This window comes from Anopheles marshallii, chromosome 3, assembly GCF_943734725.1.
Source record: "Anopheles marshallii chromosome 3, idAnoMarsDA_429_01, whole genome shotgun sequence".
NCBI classification, from domain to species: domain Eukaryota; kingdom Metazoa; phylum Arthropoda; class Insecta; order Diptera; family Culicidae; genus Anopheles; species Anopheles marshallii.
Genome location: NC_071327.1, coordinates 71,093,926 through 71,111,758, shown reverse-complemented (window position 1 = coordinate 71,111,758; position 17,833 = coordinate 71,093,926). Strand labels below are relative to the sequence as shown.

The 17,833-nt window shown below is 42.3% G+C and overlaps 2 protein-coding genes across 2 annotated transcripts; both read right to left on the bottom strand.

Moving 5' to 3' along the window:
• Nucleotides 1-280: 280 nt before the first annotated feature.
• Nucleotides 281-2,494, bottom strand: LOC128713304 (23 kDa integral membrane protein). Its single transcript, XM_053808165.1, has 3 exons — nt 2,396-2,494; nt 501-1,004; nt 281-427 (listed from the first exon to the last, which is right to left on the bottom strand). Exons 1-3 carry the CDS (start codon nt 2,492-2,494, stop codon nt 281-283), a joined length of 750 nt encoding a protein of 249 aa, XP_053664140.1.
• Nucleotides 2,495-6,055: 3,561 nt separating this feature from the next.
• LOC128711295 (uncharacterized) lies at nt 6,056-9,336 on the bottom strand. Its single transcript, XM_053806162.1, has 4 exons — nt 9,283-9,336; nt 8,220-8,429; nt 7,891-8,141; nt 6,056-6,167 (listed from the first exon to the last, which is right to left on the bottom strand). Exons 1-4 carry the CDS (start codon nt 9,334-9,336, stop codon nt 6,056-6,058), a joined length of 627 nt encoding a protein of 208 aa, XP_053662137.1.
• Between the last annotated feature and the right edge of the window lie 8,497 nt (nt 9,337-17,833).

The following is a 17,833-nucleotide window of genomic DNA, read 5'->3' as shown; positions in this document are numbered from 1 at the left end:
TTACATAGCATAGTACCAACTGCGTATCTAAAACTAAAAGAAACGATCGTAACACTTTTAATTTACTGTTCTATATTCTATTGGTAACTGTTTCAAATTGCCTCAAGTTTGTAAAGTATCCTGCTTCGGTTGTCATTTGATTCAAAAGATGTGCAAATATTTGTGTCTCGTGTAGTATGGATTTTAGATCAAAGGGTTCATTTTTACATTCAAGTTCAATTGAAAAGTACTGATTTTGTTAATTTAAAACTTTACCCCAGACAGGCCGCTATTCGCCGGTTTATGCGTGACTTCTTTTGATGGATGATGACAGCCAGCAAGCGAAGAATACGCCCAATAGTTGAAATATGGCTATTGCAAATCCAACAGCAATCAGCACAACGGCATTTTTGTGGAAGTGGTCCTCCAACTTCATCAAGCATCCGTCCTGTTGAAAGCAACCATTTTCGCCGTTTTGATAATCATTCCAAATCAAAAAACGCAAAACACCAACTACTCACCTGATAGTAACGATCCATGAACAATGGTGGAGCATTTTTGCAGTCATTCGTTTCCGGTTCGATCAGATCTGGCTTGCAGCAGGATGCGGGCATTGTTTTGTTCAAGTTGTCGTACCAATCCTTCGGCCCTTGGATGCCGCAGCACATCATCTTGCGGTGCACACTGTCCCAAGCCACCATGTCGGCGTGGTTGTGCCGTGCGATCGACTTGTCCAGCTGCTTCCGCAGTGCGTCCTGTAGGTCTGCCTTGAACGCAATCGCCGCTATTGCGACGGCGACCTCAATCAGGAAGACTATCAGCAGAAACACGGCGAACGCGTTCAGCAGCTTTGGCGACTCCTTAATGGCACCGTAGCAACCGAGCGACGCTACCAGAAACACAAACGACCCAACGACGATCAGCACCACCGGCGGGGCCATCAGGCGGTCCTGCACAAAGTGCTGATAGTCGTTGACATCCACCAGCACGATAATGCCCGCGACCAGCAGGATCAGCCCTGAAATCTACAACCCCAGCAAGTTATTATTCAGGACCGATTTTCCACATCATTAGGACGGTATACACCGTCGAACGGCGCTACTCAAGGTTGTTTGGCGGCGGTACGTGACACAAACAACACCCACCATAGATCTTGATGGATGTTTCGGCGACCTAGATACGGGACAGCCGAGCGTTCTTGAGTTTCCCGAAATGGTTTAATGGTAATGCGTTGGTGAGTGACGTTAACAGTCATTTGCTTCCGGTCGACGAAAATCTATCAACGCCATATCATCAATCATGAATAGAGTTGCGTTTGGAGGGATCTACCATGCCCACTGGGTCCCATCATCAGTAACACGAGCGTTCTAATGGACTTGTTAACCTACGGGTTAGCTGCCAATACCAACACCGATTGCCGGACAGGTCATGTATTATTAATAGCATTTGTTGCTGAAAGCATAACTAAAACGCGATAAACATAGGGCGGCGACCACGAATCGAAATTATGTTCTTATTGATCGGCGCCTGAGGTCACAAATTTGTGAGGTATTCTTGACCCGACACAGCAAACTTAATCACTTTGAGTTGTTTGGACATCGCACATAATGGCGCATTTTGTACAAGGATTTTGGTCAGCCAAATATACCTTGCTCTGGAGGTTATAATATGTATTAATATCCTTAGAACTTGTTGGTACTCCACTTCTTGACGTTTAGAGACCTTGTACATATATTCTAGCTGAGAAGGCTATCTTGCGTACTTAAAACAGGCTCTGATGGGATTTCGTACAGACTGCGTCGAGTGAATATCAACTCCAACTTCATCACAACTTCTAAACTTCCCTAGCTTTGAAAAGCTTGCTTAAGTCTCTCCACATTCCAACGTAATCTCCAATATATTTAACTACTAATTATTATTAATTTGATCATAGTTCTACATAAGTCTCCCTGAGACAATTCCAACTTTATTCAAGATTCTTGAGTCTTTTCTTGAAAGCTACTTTTATGCGCCAAACTCAACCCTATTCCTTCAACCGTAATAAAAGCATTTCTTATCTCAACCTACTTTCCTCACTTTACGATCAATGCATTTAGTACCTCGGCACGATACGGCCAGCCGACTAGTTCTCCAGATGACTTCCCATCAAACCATTATGCATCAAGGACGAATCCTTCTTCTCCATCATGCAATTATACAATATCACTACCTATTGGGGTCAACCGTGCGATAAACCAACGGGTCAGTGATTTCTCCCTTTTGCCTTTAAACTTCTGACAGCAAACACGCCAATGCAAATGTGCTGACCGCGTACAGGCACGCGCCTAGGCAATCGTTTGCACTCGAAATCATAAATTCAAACAGCAACGCTACGGCAACGAAACTTAAACACTCACACTTGCTAACATTTACTTACCGCAAAGACGAGGTTAAACACGAAGAGCAAATATTTTATGGTAGTTGTCCCGCAGGAATTCATCCGCTCGCGTAAGTTATCCATTACCTTGGACTTCATCTTGGTTAGTAGGAACGTTTAGTAAACTTTTTGCTATAAAATATTAACTTTTCCGTCAAAAATTGAACAACTTTCGTCCGTTCACTTCACACTACCAGATTGTTTTCACAATACTCCCCCAATCGGCTAAAAAATCAAGCTAGCCTAACTGTCCGTTCGGTGCGTTTCTCCCTAATGGAAATGATTTTATTCCCCAAAGTAACAACACCGGAGTAAACCAACAAATCCTTTCGAGCGCTCAAACCAAACTGACCCAGCGGTGACCTGCGGTCACTAGAATATAGCCGTTTATTTTACCCTATGTATTCGGGGACGACGCTTCAGGCTTTTTTCAGGCTTCGGGCCCAGGACATACGCGCTTGGTGTGGTGTTGGAATACCTACACAACCACACCGGGCCTTAGTCATGCAGGATCGCGTGTGCCACTTTTGGCTCTCGTCAACGAACGCACGCAAACACAAGCTCGGTAGTGAACACGCGCTGGTCAACTTGGGATGGGGGTGGTGTACATCACCAACACACGTCCATTTGAGACCACTACAAAAAGTTCCTTATGTATTCCACCATGTAGGACCTCATGCTTTGGAAGTCCAAAGCTCCAGTGCTTCACGGTGACGAATGAGTTTAAATTTGGGGTCAAAGAACAACCCATGCTGCAGTCGTCCATCGTCCCATTATCCGCCCACCACTCCGCCCACCCCAGGAACGGATGGCATCCGCGGAAGGGAATAATTACCTTTTTACAGTCACCTCGTTTTTTTGTCCTTCTCTCAATTCGGAATTTCATACCCAGATGCCGCACAAAGCACCGGGAGCAGACACATTCTACAATATCCAGACACATAAATTTGCTCCTGATTTGAAGCGATTCCCGCTGACATTGACTTATTTCGGATTTTCTCTCACCCGTGCCAGGTACATGCCATTACCGAGGGGACCGGGGAAGAATGTTTTAAAAGAAAGCATTTCGCGCTTTCTCCCTATTTCCCCATTTATGCCACTGCTCATGAACGCGTTCGAGGTCAAGTGTGTTAACCGCTCGGCAACGAGCGCGCGAGATTGATCGGAATAGAATAAGATTTGTCATCGTATCGTGCTTACCGGACCGTGCCGAAGCGTGCAATCGAGTGATCTCAGCGGCAATTTTACTGGAACCATAATGCTCCATTTCGCTTTGGAGACCTTTAATTTAATAGGTGCCGAAAATGAGAAACGAAGCTTAATCATTAGCTTAAATCGTCAACATTCGCACGATCATTGGCTGGAAAGGTGTGAACTTTATTGCGTGTACTGCTCTGCTCGGTGAGGTTCAAGGACAGTAGCATTCATTATGGAAGCATATGACTGTACTAAACATACTAGAATAATAGAAATAGAATTAGATAACATAGAAAGATTTGCCGAATATATTGAATTCATGCCTAAACTCTGGATCTCTGGATCTGGAACTAATCGGGATTCGTACGTCTAATAAGCTTCGACAAGCTCCTTGAAGTCTTCAAGCCAAAAGCCTTGCAAAGAATAATTTCTAATTTGTTTTGAACATCCTGACCGGAACGTACTTGCACTCGTATCTTTATTAGCACAACCTCAACTCTCAAGATGTCTTGGATAGCCATTTGTAGCTCTCTTTGACTTTATTTAGGCGAGATTTAGAATGGTCCGGATGGGATTTTGGATCGGTCCTGTCGTTTTAAGAACGGCGCCGCTACCAATACACCACCTGGCCGCCCCACTTCTAAGGTCTACATTTCCCAAAAGAAGTCTCAGAAATATCCTGAATCGAGATTTCCATCAGGGACATCTGGAACTTCCAACACTTAGGTGGTGCATGAAGATTATTCTAAACTAATACAATATTGATTAAAATTTTATCACAGGGTTACTGCGAATTATAAATAAATAATTCTAAGGCAGCAAGGATGAGCCCACAAGGTCAAGGAGTAGCATTCAAAACAAGGTAGGACAATGGTCCCACGGATTCACGTCGCACCGTTCGATCTAATAAACCGAAGATCGTGGAGCGATTCGTATCTGAATCATCTCTCCCTGGCAAGGAAAAGGACTAATAAGGTATTCTCAAGTATTCTAAGGACTAATAAGGTAAGTAATAACGTCGAGAAATTTTTTTTTCCAATTTTAACCCAAAATTGAGAATGTGGTGTTATACTTGTAATACTTCATGTTATACATTGATCAAATATTGGATACATCCTTCCACTGTCAAAGTTTTTGACACAACCTGCCCATGATAGAGGATTGGAGTTCGGAGCGAATGACGGAAGAGGGCGCCACCATCAGTGGGGATAAAAAAGGGCATTGCATTTCGAGGATCGAGCCCTTTTGCAGCTGCAGACACCGATAAAAGCAGTAATAAATGTTGAACTTTTCTCACCTAGTTGGAGTTGTTAAAGATATTACACCAAAACATCCGAACGTTTGCAACATGTCCACCGAGATTCTTATTCCAAGAGCCTCCTGTTTTCTATGGATATTGGCTATCGGACTACAATTTGTGATATCTTCATCATCATTTCAACTCTGTAAAACTCGATTTGCCCGAGTTAGGCAAATAGGTGTCTTAACTATAGCGCCCAGTGTCCTTGAAGGTCAGTCTACCGTTAAGCACATGCCCTTTATTAAACAAACAAATCCACAACCCGACCAACCGAACGTTCTTTATCTGATTCCGTCCAGACGGTTGTCCATTACGTTCACAGCAGTCATCTCGTCTTTGGCCAGACAAAAAAAAGCGGAAATCCCATAAACACACAACGCCGCGCACACACACACAAACGGACTCGAACGGAGAATGCTTCCACGAAGAGTTGCACCGGAAAAACGGAATGGTCCGCTTTCGGCACTTTCAGCTTCCACTGGCCTGGGCAAAACAGGGCTGCAAGACATTTCCGACCACTAGCTGTTCCGAAATTCGCTTTGTTCCTGATGGCCCAGGTAAGGGGTCAACTTTATTTACACAAAAACGTACTTACAAATGAACAAAACAACCAACAAAACCAGCTTTATACCACAGCGAAAGGTGTGTGAGGTGAGCAGTGCTCGTGCGGAAGTGACCGGGTGGAAGTTGTCAATGGAGGCTCTACGCAGTGGGGAAAAAAAGAAGCTTTTCACGCAAACAAGTGCTTACGATGTTGGGTTCGTTTCCAGCACTGGAAGAAACCGTTTCCTTTTTCCCAGTAAGCTTTTTTTGCCTCGAATCGTCCCTTTTATATGAGGACGGTCGCTATTTACACTGGTTAGGTTTCTATTGTTAGTTCGCTTACATATCCCGGGTTACATAGCAATCCTTAAGAAAATTATGTTTTCTTCTTCTCCATACTGCAGGGGTTGGTGTTTTTTTTTTTGGGGATGAGGTTAGGGCGGATATCGTGGCTGCAGTTCGATGAACCTGAGTCCACACGAAGCTGTTTGGGACTGTCGCTGTGGAACTGTTTTGTTCTACGCACGATCATAGATTATCCTCGCAAAAAAAAACTTAATTAAACGTGTCACACGCCCACACAAACACAACCTTATATAAGCATGCCAGAGTTCTGCTCTTTATAGAACCATCAGTCGGACCGCAAACAGTGACATTGTTATGGTAACGATAGCCGGCAGAAGCCCCTGCTGACCACTGGTACATTCCTGGTCCGGCACATCAAAAGGCTCGCTGTGGAGGAGGAAAAGGACGTAAGGAAGGAAACGAAGAAGGATGTTAGTTGGCATGCTTCCAGCAGAGGTTGGTGGTTAAGCCGATCGCGTCACACATAACACATGTATTAGCCACACACAAACACCACTAAACACATCGTCCACAAGGCAACAAGTAATTAGAACGAGTTTTTACTGCGCATTTGATTACTGTGGCGTTCTACGCGGACAGAAACGTTTGACTGATGCATAGCAAGACAACGACCGCAAATAAAAGACGAACGCGTAAAACAAATTAAGGCAAGCAATAAAACAACTACAAACCTGTTTTAAGGCGCAACGAAACACTGTTTCAAATGCCAACCCGCGGACGGACATATAAATACGACACAGAGCTATCTATCACACACAGTACGATCTATTCGAATTCATCAAAAGTTTCCTATTACCGAGCTAAAACCCAGGCAAAATGTTAATCTTTCTTTGCACCGGTTACTCAACAGTGGAACGGTATGGTAATGATAATTTTATGTTAATACAATCATGGACGGTGAAGGTGTACGCATCGCTAGTATGTAATTATCCGACAAATGAAGGAATCAGTGAACTTGCTAATCGACGTGCCGAATAAGTGTGTCAAGCCCCGTCAGAGGATGTCTGAAAGAATGGGGGAGCACGATCGATATCCCGATGGACGAGCATGATCGACGATAAGTTTGCACGAGGTAGGAAATTTCGTTTCCAACAACTGATGTCCTGATGAAATTCGTAGTAATTCGCATATTTTTTTCCAATATCTGTAGCTCCTTATATGCTGATGAGATTTAAGTCCTGTTTGCAGCATAATGTTTGCTATCTTACGCTATAAAAATAGCGTACCCATTCTCCCTGTTAGCATCGTTCAATCGTTGGACGACCTTTCCAATTCTTCAGGTCAAGGATATCCTCGAGATATCCCCGTCGACTTCCCGTAAATAGGTTCTTCACCTCGGGATGGAAGGCACTGGTGCGGTTGCGTTCCCCTTAGCACGATGCTCTGTTTACGTTTTCATACTTGAAAAACAGGTTTTTATAGGTGACGATACACCGCGGAAGGTTGTAACTATTTGCGTGCGATAAAAAAAAAACAAGCCTCAGACATGTTGCTCACAATCTCCATTCACTTGCATCCATGGTTAGACAACGCACATGATCGCACTACTAACAAGACGCATGGGACAACTTCAAGGTTATCTCCATGGCAAAATTTATATCCCGGCCTAACACGAAGCGGAAGTGAATGATTAATTGAATCGACTTGATGTAGGTCACTCAGTTTGCAAAATTTGAGTCTGAGATTTAGCTCTCCTACAGAATACCTAATGACACTATGCAACGACGAAGCTAGAGATGAAGCTTCTGAAGAAATGGTGACTTGGATGAATTTACAGAGGGACACGCACTCAACACACACACACACACATAATTCGAATATTACACTACACAAGCTTACATTGCGAAAATGTTAAGGAAAGCCAACATGTGCAAGAGGGTAGGTTTTTTTTTTCATTTGCTTTTTTTATATTATTTTTCCAAGATTTTGCTTATAGCCCAACGTGTAGTCAACAACGATAGTAACCGAACACAAAACACGAAACGTAAAGGAAAACCATAACGCTTCAGCCACAAAAGGACAACACAAAGAATGAAAAACAAAAAACATAAGCATAAGAGTACGTTAGGAAAGTGGGACCGATATTTACAGAATGCCAATCACACCGCAGGCCACGCGTCCACCAGCGTTGCCAGTTTTCAGCGAGTCCGGATGGTTGGTCTTGCCGAGATCATCCACCTCGGCGTGGATGACGATCGCACGGCCGAGAACGCTGCGGGCACCGTACAGTGACACGACCGTGTCCGAGTAGGACGTCTTGGCGATGCCATTCTCGTCGGCCGCAATGTTGCCGAGATCACCGACATGACGCACCTGATCGTTCGGGGCACCATGGCTGACCTGCAATAGCGAAAGCACGACCGAAGCAAATGTTAACCTGAGGTACGTTTCTGTGCGTAGCGTGGTTGCGCCGCTTACCTTATCGGGATTGTAATGACCTCCGGTGCTTGCGCAACCGTCCGTCAGGTCACCCTTCTCGTGGATGTGGAACCCGTGCTTGCCAGGCGTGAGACCGACGACGTTGATCTCGATAAACACTGGTTCGGTGCAGGAAGGTTGCGAGATTGTCACATTGCCGGTGACACCTGAATGTCCTTGCAGGTACACAATAGCCTTTCGTGGCTGGTCCTAAAGGAGGATATGGGAGAATATTTAGAAATAAATTTTTCTGTACAATTTTCTTGAAGAATTGGAGATTTAAAGATAGATGATAGCATTCAGTGTCTCAGGCCAGTTGTAAGATTTCAGTAAACCACTTCAAACGAATCTAAAAGAGCACTGTCTGTCAGACTAATCTGAAAGTGGCGACAACAATGCCTAGCATAAGATGCAGTTTGCATCAATTTGGTGGCAAATATGGGCGTTGGTTTTCGCATGCTACGAACAGGACGGGCAAAACGGACACGAAACCGCACTAATTGAACCGATTCATGCAGCTACACAAAGCGAAAACTGCATAATGGAGAATGGCCAAAAAAAAAAAAAGGGAAGGAAACCAACGGGAAGGCGCCAACTTTCGGCAGACGGAGATCAAACGTCATCGTCAGTTTGCTCTGCTGTCACAGCTTTGCCGCACCGTTGGCCAGAGTCCAGAGGATGGGCCATTTGTTTACATGGGTCGCTAATAGAGTTAAATTGCGCTGACAACGTCAGCCGCCCTGACAATCGGCCCCACGGCTGATAGGGCGAACATGCCTATCCGTTTATCAGCTGTCTCGGAACAATAGATTGGCGTGACGAGATACGGCTAAGCGGTCCCCCACCTACCCCACTGCTCTCGTATCCGTTTTCGGACGGTGGAGCCGTATCAGCATTCAGCTGATTGTAATCAGTTTGTGCCACTTTGTGCCGCTGAATGCCACACCACCATCACCGGGCAGCATCACAACACACTATTCACGGCGGAATCACACCTTCGAAAGCTAAAATGCAAGGCACACGAATCTTGCGAATTCGATGCCGGACACTGTCACGAGCTCACCTTCGCCAGCACGACGCACAGCACGGTCGACAGAGCAATTAGCACCTTCATCATGTTTGACTCCACGCAGACCACTACCAGATCACTAGCAAATCGCAAAGCTAATAAGTTACTTAAGCAAAAGTTAAATACTGCACGAACGGAACGAATGGCTCCTGAAGTACTTCAACTGAACACCTTCGAGTCTCGTCAACGAATGGATGCAAACGCCGCAGATCGCGTAGAGCAAATCGGCCCCACCAGAGCGCACAGAAATTGACTCTAAATTGTCTCCCAACGCACTAGTAACAACACTATCACCACCACTAGCGCGCGTACGGCAGCTTCTAAACGGGTTGCTGGATGGGGGGGGGGAGCGGCTCGATACACACTTGCAACGCACGGTTTGCACACAACGCCACCTTTTATCGTTTCATCTCACACCAGCCAGCCAGAAACGAAGATTATGACGCGTGACGCTGAACCAGGCCCAGACACCAGTGTGTGATCGGGTGCGGGCTGTGTGCAGCTAGTACGAGACCGAAAACACGGGACCAGATAGCGTATTTTCCCACTCTCGGACCGGTATTCCCACACGACCACACGACCAGGTTGCGGAACGCATTCAACCTTTCAGGGTCGTACAGAACCCTGGAGGAGGTGTCGCTGTCGGGAAGCCGGAGCGGAATCACACGAGCACACGGAGCGCGCGTATGGACGCGGGAACGCATATAGACACAGAAGACAACCTGTCGCTGTGACGGGTAAGGATTAGAAGGTGTGTAGGGGTACGTACTACGTACAACAGTTTTCGGAGGACCGGTTTGAACAGGCGCTCACATCCGATCGATTGGTTATGAATACGCAAACGTACCATAATTGGATAGCCGGTGCCGGTCGACAAAGGCTTCGAGTAGCTGTCACACAGCAGTGACGAAGAAGTTCAAAACTCATTTACACTCGTTATACTCATTTAAATTGTTATCACCAAAGAGAATAGAAGAGATTTATAGCTTCTGTCAAAGTTAATTCCATTATCATCAAATAATTATCTGGCTATCGATTAATCATAACCAATTGCAGTTTTTTGTTTTTTTTGAGCAACAACGTACAACGACCTCAATATATTGCCCCATTTAATCTGCTTCAAGTCCAGTATGGAAAACCTTCACCACACAACACAATCGCACAGTCAGGTGACATGTGGCCGGAGGCACCTGTCGACCTCTAGAGCATTTGAACTCACTCCACCACCGTACACAAAACCCCTTTCGAACACCTTTGTTTATTGCTGGATCGATCAAGCACTGGCCAGTTGTAGCTGCCGAGCGAGTTAATAACAACGATTTAAATCCGCGCCTCGAAAACATGCAAAACTCTAACCGATCACTGTGGGCCATCGATTTATTACAGTGGCAAGAAAGCATAACGTGGCCGATCTTTCGCACACGATAGTTCCAACGCACAGATACGCCATTTTGCGCCTTCCCTTCGCAACGTGACTCTCATCCACCGGAACCAACTTCACGATGCTTCCGGTCGGGGTACAACCCCCCCGCGGGCGAACGCGGAAACGACAATGACCTTTTGTCTAAAACCACGGCACGGGCAATCAGCAAAGGTCATCTAGCCAGTTGTGGCAAGCCGGTGAGCTGTGCGGAGCCTAACGATCAGCGCCATTAGCATCCGAACCAAGGCATCATCGCCCCGGGGAAATTGTATCGCATCGGACTGACCAGTGCGCGAGGTTTGAAAGTAAAATTTGCCAACACTTTGGAGTTTCTGTGTGTGTTTTCCACCGCCTAATGATGTGAACTAGTTACTCCGGAAAAGCGGGGCGTACACCTCAGTCAGTCTTGACTAACCAACGGTGGCGAGGGATTTTTGGATCAATAATTTTACACCATAATGGTTCAACGCTGAATTGTCGATACGCTTTTGGGGGTGTATGACTTCATTCTTGCTGTGCCATTAGAAGTTGTTGCAGGTTTGCATTAGTGTACTGATGAAATTTTTCATCGTGAGTTGTATTTGCTGAGCTCTCTAACTATGACCAAATGTATCTGCAATGTGTACAGCAGTTTTGTACTTTTATTTAAGCTGTAAAGTACTTAAGCTGTTCATTTGTCAATCACTGCTATAGCTCTACAATCGCTTGGTGCCCTTGACCTGTTTGAAGAACCTGCTCACGGACGCACGGACGAACGGACTTCGTTCTTTGTTGAACGTGTAGACCCAGAGGTTGTGAGGCTTCCCGACGGAATGATTCATCTATACGTTAACTTAGAACTTAATATGCTTAATGTGTTACCCTGGGGTACGTCCACTACGATACTCTGTCCATATGGAGTAAATAGCAATATTTTACGGGTTCGTTGTCTAGTGTCATACTAGGCAAATCTAGCTAGTTCCACGGTAGTACATCACCACCGTACGACACGCATTGCCTCTGAGTTCTGAGAATGATGATCTCAGAATCAAATCAGGAGGATAAATCAGGAGTGATAATGCACGGGACCTATATAGATCAGCGTAATAACATGTCATGATTCTTCCCGTTGTTCTGGCATGCCTAGACCCCCAATTTTGTTTCCAGGACGCTATGTCCATAATTGTAGTTGCCTCTCAAAACCTCAATACGCTTCAATTTGCATCGGCAGCACGCTGGAATAGAGACCATTTGAATAACCCAATAAAAAGTAAAAGAAAGATACAACTCCAACTCCATCTTCTGGTCAAAGACAATGGGAAAACGTAACCAATGCCATTCTAAAATGCTCAGAACATTGACATTGGTAGAGTTCCATTCCGATGAAAGTGACCTCACTGCTACAGAAGAAGCCGAAAATCTAATAAATACAAAGACGACACTCAACCCGTCTTTCTCTACCATACACGTACCAGTTTTGCTGATGGTCTAATTTGCTATTTTTTTGGCAATCTTACTACATGCCTTCCTATCTGAAATTCCTTAAACCACACATCTCTTGGTGTTTCAAACTTTCTCCATGCGCGTATTGAGCAATGTAACGCTGTCTTGTTTTTCCAACCTTTGGCTGGACACTTCCATTATCAAGCAATTATTAATCCGTGATTGGAGAGTTTGTTTCGACCACGAACTGCATTTTCCCATTCTACAATCATATAGCACAAACAATAGGCAGTTTTGTTTTTGATTTCCATCGCTGTGAAACCTCAAGGTTTAGATGTTTTTATTGATGTGCAAAATTTATGATTGCGCTAAAGAAACTTCCTCACCACATCTCCTCGAGATCATCGCCATTAACAAATACACTGCTTTCCAGTCAAACTTTAAACCGGTCAGAGCCGATGGCGAACCTGGAGGACATATTCCCGCGAGTTAGCAACGGTGAGTCGATGAGCGACACCGATTATGCTGATGCGGCGATCGTCAGCAGTTGTTGGCGCAAACAACAGGTCAACGTATGGAGTTGGCCTAATTACGATACATCGATGTCGGCGCGATCGTGAAGCTCAATAAAATAGTTAGTTGGTTTCTGGCAATCGACCGTTTCACACTCTTTTCTGAAAGAAAGAAATATAACTGGCGCCCGAATAGGGACCTGAAGTATCGGGAATAGTATAAGTGCAGATAGTTTAAAAATCCTAAACGGGAAATTAACAAATTATCCGTTAGTGGTCGAAGGAGCCACATATTATTTACACAAAGCGAGAACTAGGACACCGTGGAATTCACCCGATTGTTTGCTGAGACCCCGAGTACCCCAACGGAAAAAAGGACAACCCTCATCAAACTGCCTAGCTCTCCCCCGAAGACACAGGACTTAAACCCATACGTCGATGGAGACCAGCTCAATGCTACTGTAAGTAATTGATTTTTTCTTTATAAAAACGATAACAAAAAAGAAATCCGAAACATTAAGTGAAAAGTGAATCTCAGAAAAAGTGTTTAAAAAAACGACATAATATCGTAATTGTGCCAAGTGAAAAATAAAAAATTTATAATGACGAATCCTTCGGAAACTCTACGATCCTTTGCGGATATCGGTAAAACCCCCGATTTTGTTAGAGATATTCCATGTTTCGATGGAAATCCTACAGAACTTATGAATTGGATATCGGATGTGGAAGATGTCTTGACAATCTATCAAGATATTCCAGATGATTCTGTTCAGTATCATCTAATTGAACGAACTATTAGAAGGAAAGTGAAAGGAGAAGCAGCAAATGTTTTAAATTCGAACAACGTCACTTGCGATTGGAATCAGATTAAAAATACGTTGCTAATGTATTATAAAGATCAACGAGACGTTAAAACATTAGACTTTGAGTTAACGGTCATTAGGAAAAATCATTCGGAATCAATTAACAGTTATTATAATCGTGTTAACGAATTACTAGCTTCTATAATTGCTCAAGTTCAAACAGATTTGCAGTACGCTCGTAATTCAACAGTGCATATAAATTATTTTAGAGGGAAAGCACTAGATTCGTTTATTAGAGGGCTAGAAAAACCGTTATCGATACACCTTAGAACTAGTGCACCAGCAAATTTGGCCAAAGCGTATCAATTTTGCTTAGACTATTATAATATGGATATGCGATCCACTCCTTTTAAAAACGATCATGTTGCTCGAAACGGTCAAAATATACCGAAACCAAGAGATTGGAGCTATCAATCGCAACCACCTAAAGTACCTCCTAGGAAAACTGTCACTCTTCCTACACCTTTTCCTAGAACAATATTTCCCCAACCTGCCCCACGACATTTTCAAGCAAGGCCACCGCAATATGTTGTACCTTATCGTAATAACACTTCGCAATATCCAGAGCCAATGGAAGTAGATAATAGTTACCACTCAAGGAGAGTAAATTATGGCAATAGGCCTGTGTATGGAGAAAAACGGCCTCATCCACCCTCAAGTCAATATGCCATTGCGAAAAGACAAGCCCATCTTGTAGAGAATAATGTTCCGTCCGATTATGAACATTATCCGCATGAATACAATCCAGATCAATATCCATCGCATTATGCAGATCAAGCAGATAATTATTATAACCGTTCCCAAAATGATGTAGCAGATCGACCATCTTACGAACAACATTGTACCCAAAAGAATGACATTCAACAAAATCATTTTTTAGAATGGAAGATGAGTTGGTAGTTCCAAATCTTCCTTATATTAACTTAAAAACTACCATCGGAAGTTTTCCTTTTCTTATTGACACTGGGGCTAATATTAATTTGATTCACCCTAAATTAGCAAATTCATACGGAAATGGTAAACCATATGATTTTACAATCGGACAAATCAGTAGTGCCAACGGAAAATTTCAAGCCAATAAAGCCATTGATTTGAATTTTTTTTATCCTAAAATTGATTTTAATGCTCGTTTTTTGTTGCATGAATTTCATGATTTTTTTTACGGAATTCTAGGAACTGGTATTTTGAAAGCTCTGAATGCAAAAATTGATCTGGAATCCAACACATTAACATTGCAGAAAAATTCTAACAACTTTATCATCCCCATTCTCCATTATTCCCCCGATAACCGCTCCAGCCACAACACTTTTAGAACGTCACACCTCACGAGAACCGAGCATGAACGGTTGAGGAAAATTCTCACAAAAAATAGTAGAGTATTTCACGATCCGGATACTAAACTTACATGCTCAACAAATGTAAAATGTTCTATCAACACTACAGACGATATACCAGTTCACCAAAGGGTATATCCTTACCCAGCCGCATATACTGAGGAAGTCCAAAAACAGATTAACAAGCTTTTATCAGATGGAATAATAAGACCCTCTCGATCAGCTTGGACGTCACCAGTATGGGTCGTTCCAAAAAAAAGTGATGCATCAGGTAAAAAAAAGTTCCGCATGGTTGTAGATTATAGGAAGCTAAATTCTAAAACCATCCCTGAACGATATCCTATGCCCGAAATCAATTACGTCTTAGATCAATTGAAAGGGCAACAATTTTTTTCAACACTAGATCTTGCTTCTGGCTTTCATCAAATACAGATGAACGAATCAGATATAGCAAAAACCGCATTTTCTGTTAACAATGGCAAGTATGAATTTACTAGAATGCCATTTGGGTTAAAAAATGCGCCCGCTATATTCCAGAGAGCGATTGACGACGTATTAAGAAAACAAATTGGAAAAAAATGTTATGTCTATATGGATGACGTTATAGTTTTCGGTACTGATTTGGAAGATCATTTGAAAAATTTGGACGAGATTCTCGGAACATTAAATCAAGCTGGACTAAAGGTGCAAATTGATAAGTCAGAATTTCTTCATAAAGAAGTTGAATTTCTAGGTTTTATAATTTCTTCAGGAGGAATAAAACCCAATCAAAAGAAAATCGAAGTTATCAATCAATACCCTGTGCCAAGAAACATAAAAGAATTGCGTGCATTTTTGGGATTAATGGGATATTATCGTCGGTTTGTAAAGGATTTTGCTAAAATCGCAAAGCCCTTAACAAACATTTTAAGAGGGAAGGGAAATGATGCTTCAAAAAAGAAAATTACTTTAAATCAAGGAGAAACAGAATGTTTCAGTAAAATGAAACAAATATTATCGTCAAGCGATATTCTAATTTATCCTGATTTTAATCAACCATTTATATTGACAACCGACGCCTCAGACTTTGCTATTGGTGCTGTCCTTTCTCAAGGCGAATTGGGAAAAGATAAGCCAATCCACTTCGCCTCGAGAACGTTGTCAAAAACAGAGGAGAAATATTCGGCTCCTGAAAAAGAAATGTTAGCCATTTTTTGGTCGTTACAAACATTCCGAAACTATCTTTATGGAGCCAAAGTCAAAATTATAACGGATCACCAACCACTTACTTTTGCACTCTCACCCAAAAATACGAATGCAAAACTTAAGCGTTGGAAATCATATTTAGAGGAACACGACCACGAGATCCTCTATAAACCAGGTAAAGGGAATGTTGTAGCAGATGCACTTAGTCGCATCATACTTTCAATGACTGCTACTCAACACTCCGCTGATACTTCAAGTGATTTTTATATAATATCAACTGAAGCACCAATTAATGTTTTCCGTCATCAGGTAGTGATCAAAAAAGGTCAAGAAAAAGTGGTGACCAGCACACCATTCCCAAATTTCAAACGAATTTGTATTTTTATGAATGATATTAATGACTATTCTCTATTGCAGGTCCTTAAAAGGCATTTTGATTATTCAAAGATAAATGGTCTACTTACTACTGAAGATATTATGGGAAAAATGCAAGAGGTCTACAAAAGGCATTTTGGAGATAAAATCATCTTGAAAATTCGATTCTCTCAAACAATTTTAGAAGATGTACAAGATGAAAGCAAACAATGGGATATAGTAAAAGACGTACACAAACGAGCACATAGGGGAGCAAATGAAAACAAATTACAAATTCTACGAAAATATTACTTTCCTAATATTTCTAAAATGACCCGAAGTTTTGTATCAAATTGCCAAATATGCAATGAAAGTAAATATGATAGGAACCCAATTAAATATCCTCTGCAAAAAACGCCAATTCCAAATGCTCCATTTCAAATCGCTCATATAGATATTCTTTTTCTAGAAAATTGTTACTTTTTAACGTATATTGACAAATTTTCAAAATTTGCACAAATCGAATCCATTGAATCTAGAGCAACAGTAGATATAGCTCCAACGTTAAAAGACATGCTTTTAAGATACAAAACACCAGAAATCCTCGTAATGGATGGAGAGCGATCTTTTCAAGCAGGAGAACTTTCTAATTTTTATAACATTCACAACATAAACATCTATGTCACTGCAATCGGAAAGAGTGAGATGAATGGCATCATAGAGAGGTTCCACTCTACTATTTTAGAATTATATCGTATCGTTAAAAAGGAAGAACCCATGCACCCAACTAAAGATGCATTACAAATAGCTTTATCCAAATATAACCACACAGTACATTCCGTAACAAAATACACTCCAATTGAAATAATTCTTCCCTCTAGTAAGTCAGGTTACATTATCGAAGAAGTGTATAAAAACCTTTTGACAAAACAAGGAAAAGATTTAGAATACCACAATAAGTCAAGAAAGGCTATCCAAATTGAAAACCATCAAAACGTTTACGAAAAAAGTAGAGCTAGATTAAAACATAAACCCAGATATAAAAGATTAACTGTAACCAAAGTTAATAACAGCACCGTCGTAACAGACAAAGGAAGGAAGATTCACAAAAATGATTTAAAAATCAGATAATATTCATTCCACTATCTTCATCCAACTGTCAGCTACCACACTTTTTAAAGTCTTATTTTATTCTTACAGTTTCCTATACGTAACATGCGCCATAGCCGAGCAGAGGATTTCTATACAGAGGGTTGATAACATGCCAATAATTGCGGTGAATCAAGGATCGGCTCGATTAAGAATAGATAGTTACATCTACATACACCATTTCAACCTAACTGCATATAAAGTCTATATAAAATCTATTAGAGAGGATTTCGACAAAATGAGTCCTAATCAATTTACCAATATAATTGAAATGCAATTTGAAGAGCTAAATTCAGTATTAAA

Bases quoted from the DNA above. Each gene is read 5' to 3' on its own strand.
- LOC128711295 (XM_053806162.1), bottom strand. From the start codon at position 9,336: ATGATGAAGGTGCTAATTGCTCTGTCGACCGTGCTGTGCGTCGTGCTG. The intron at 8,142-8,219 runs GTAAGCGGCGCA...TCGCTATTGCAG, and splicing joins GTCATTACAATCCCGATAAG to GTCAGCCATGGTGCCCCGAA. The intron at 6,168-7,890 runs GTAAATATCGGT...CCTCCTCCACAG, and splicing joins TGCGGTGTGATTGGCATTCT to CGAGCCTTTTGATGTGCCGG.
- LOC128713304 (XM_053808165.1), bottom strand. From the start codon at position 2,494: ATGAAGTCCAAGGTAATGGATAACTTACGCGAGCGGATGAATTCCTGC. The intron at 1,005-2,395 runs GTAAGTAAATGT...CTGGGGTTGTAG, and splicing joins TGTTTAACCTCGTCTTTGCG to ATTTCAGGGCTGATCCTGCT. The intron at 428-500 runs GTGAGTAGTTGG...TGCTTTCAACAG, and splicing joins TCATGGATCGTTACTATCAG to GACGGATGCTTGATGAAGTT.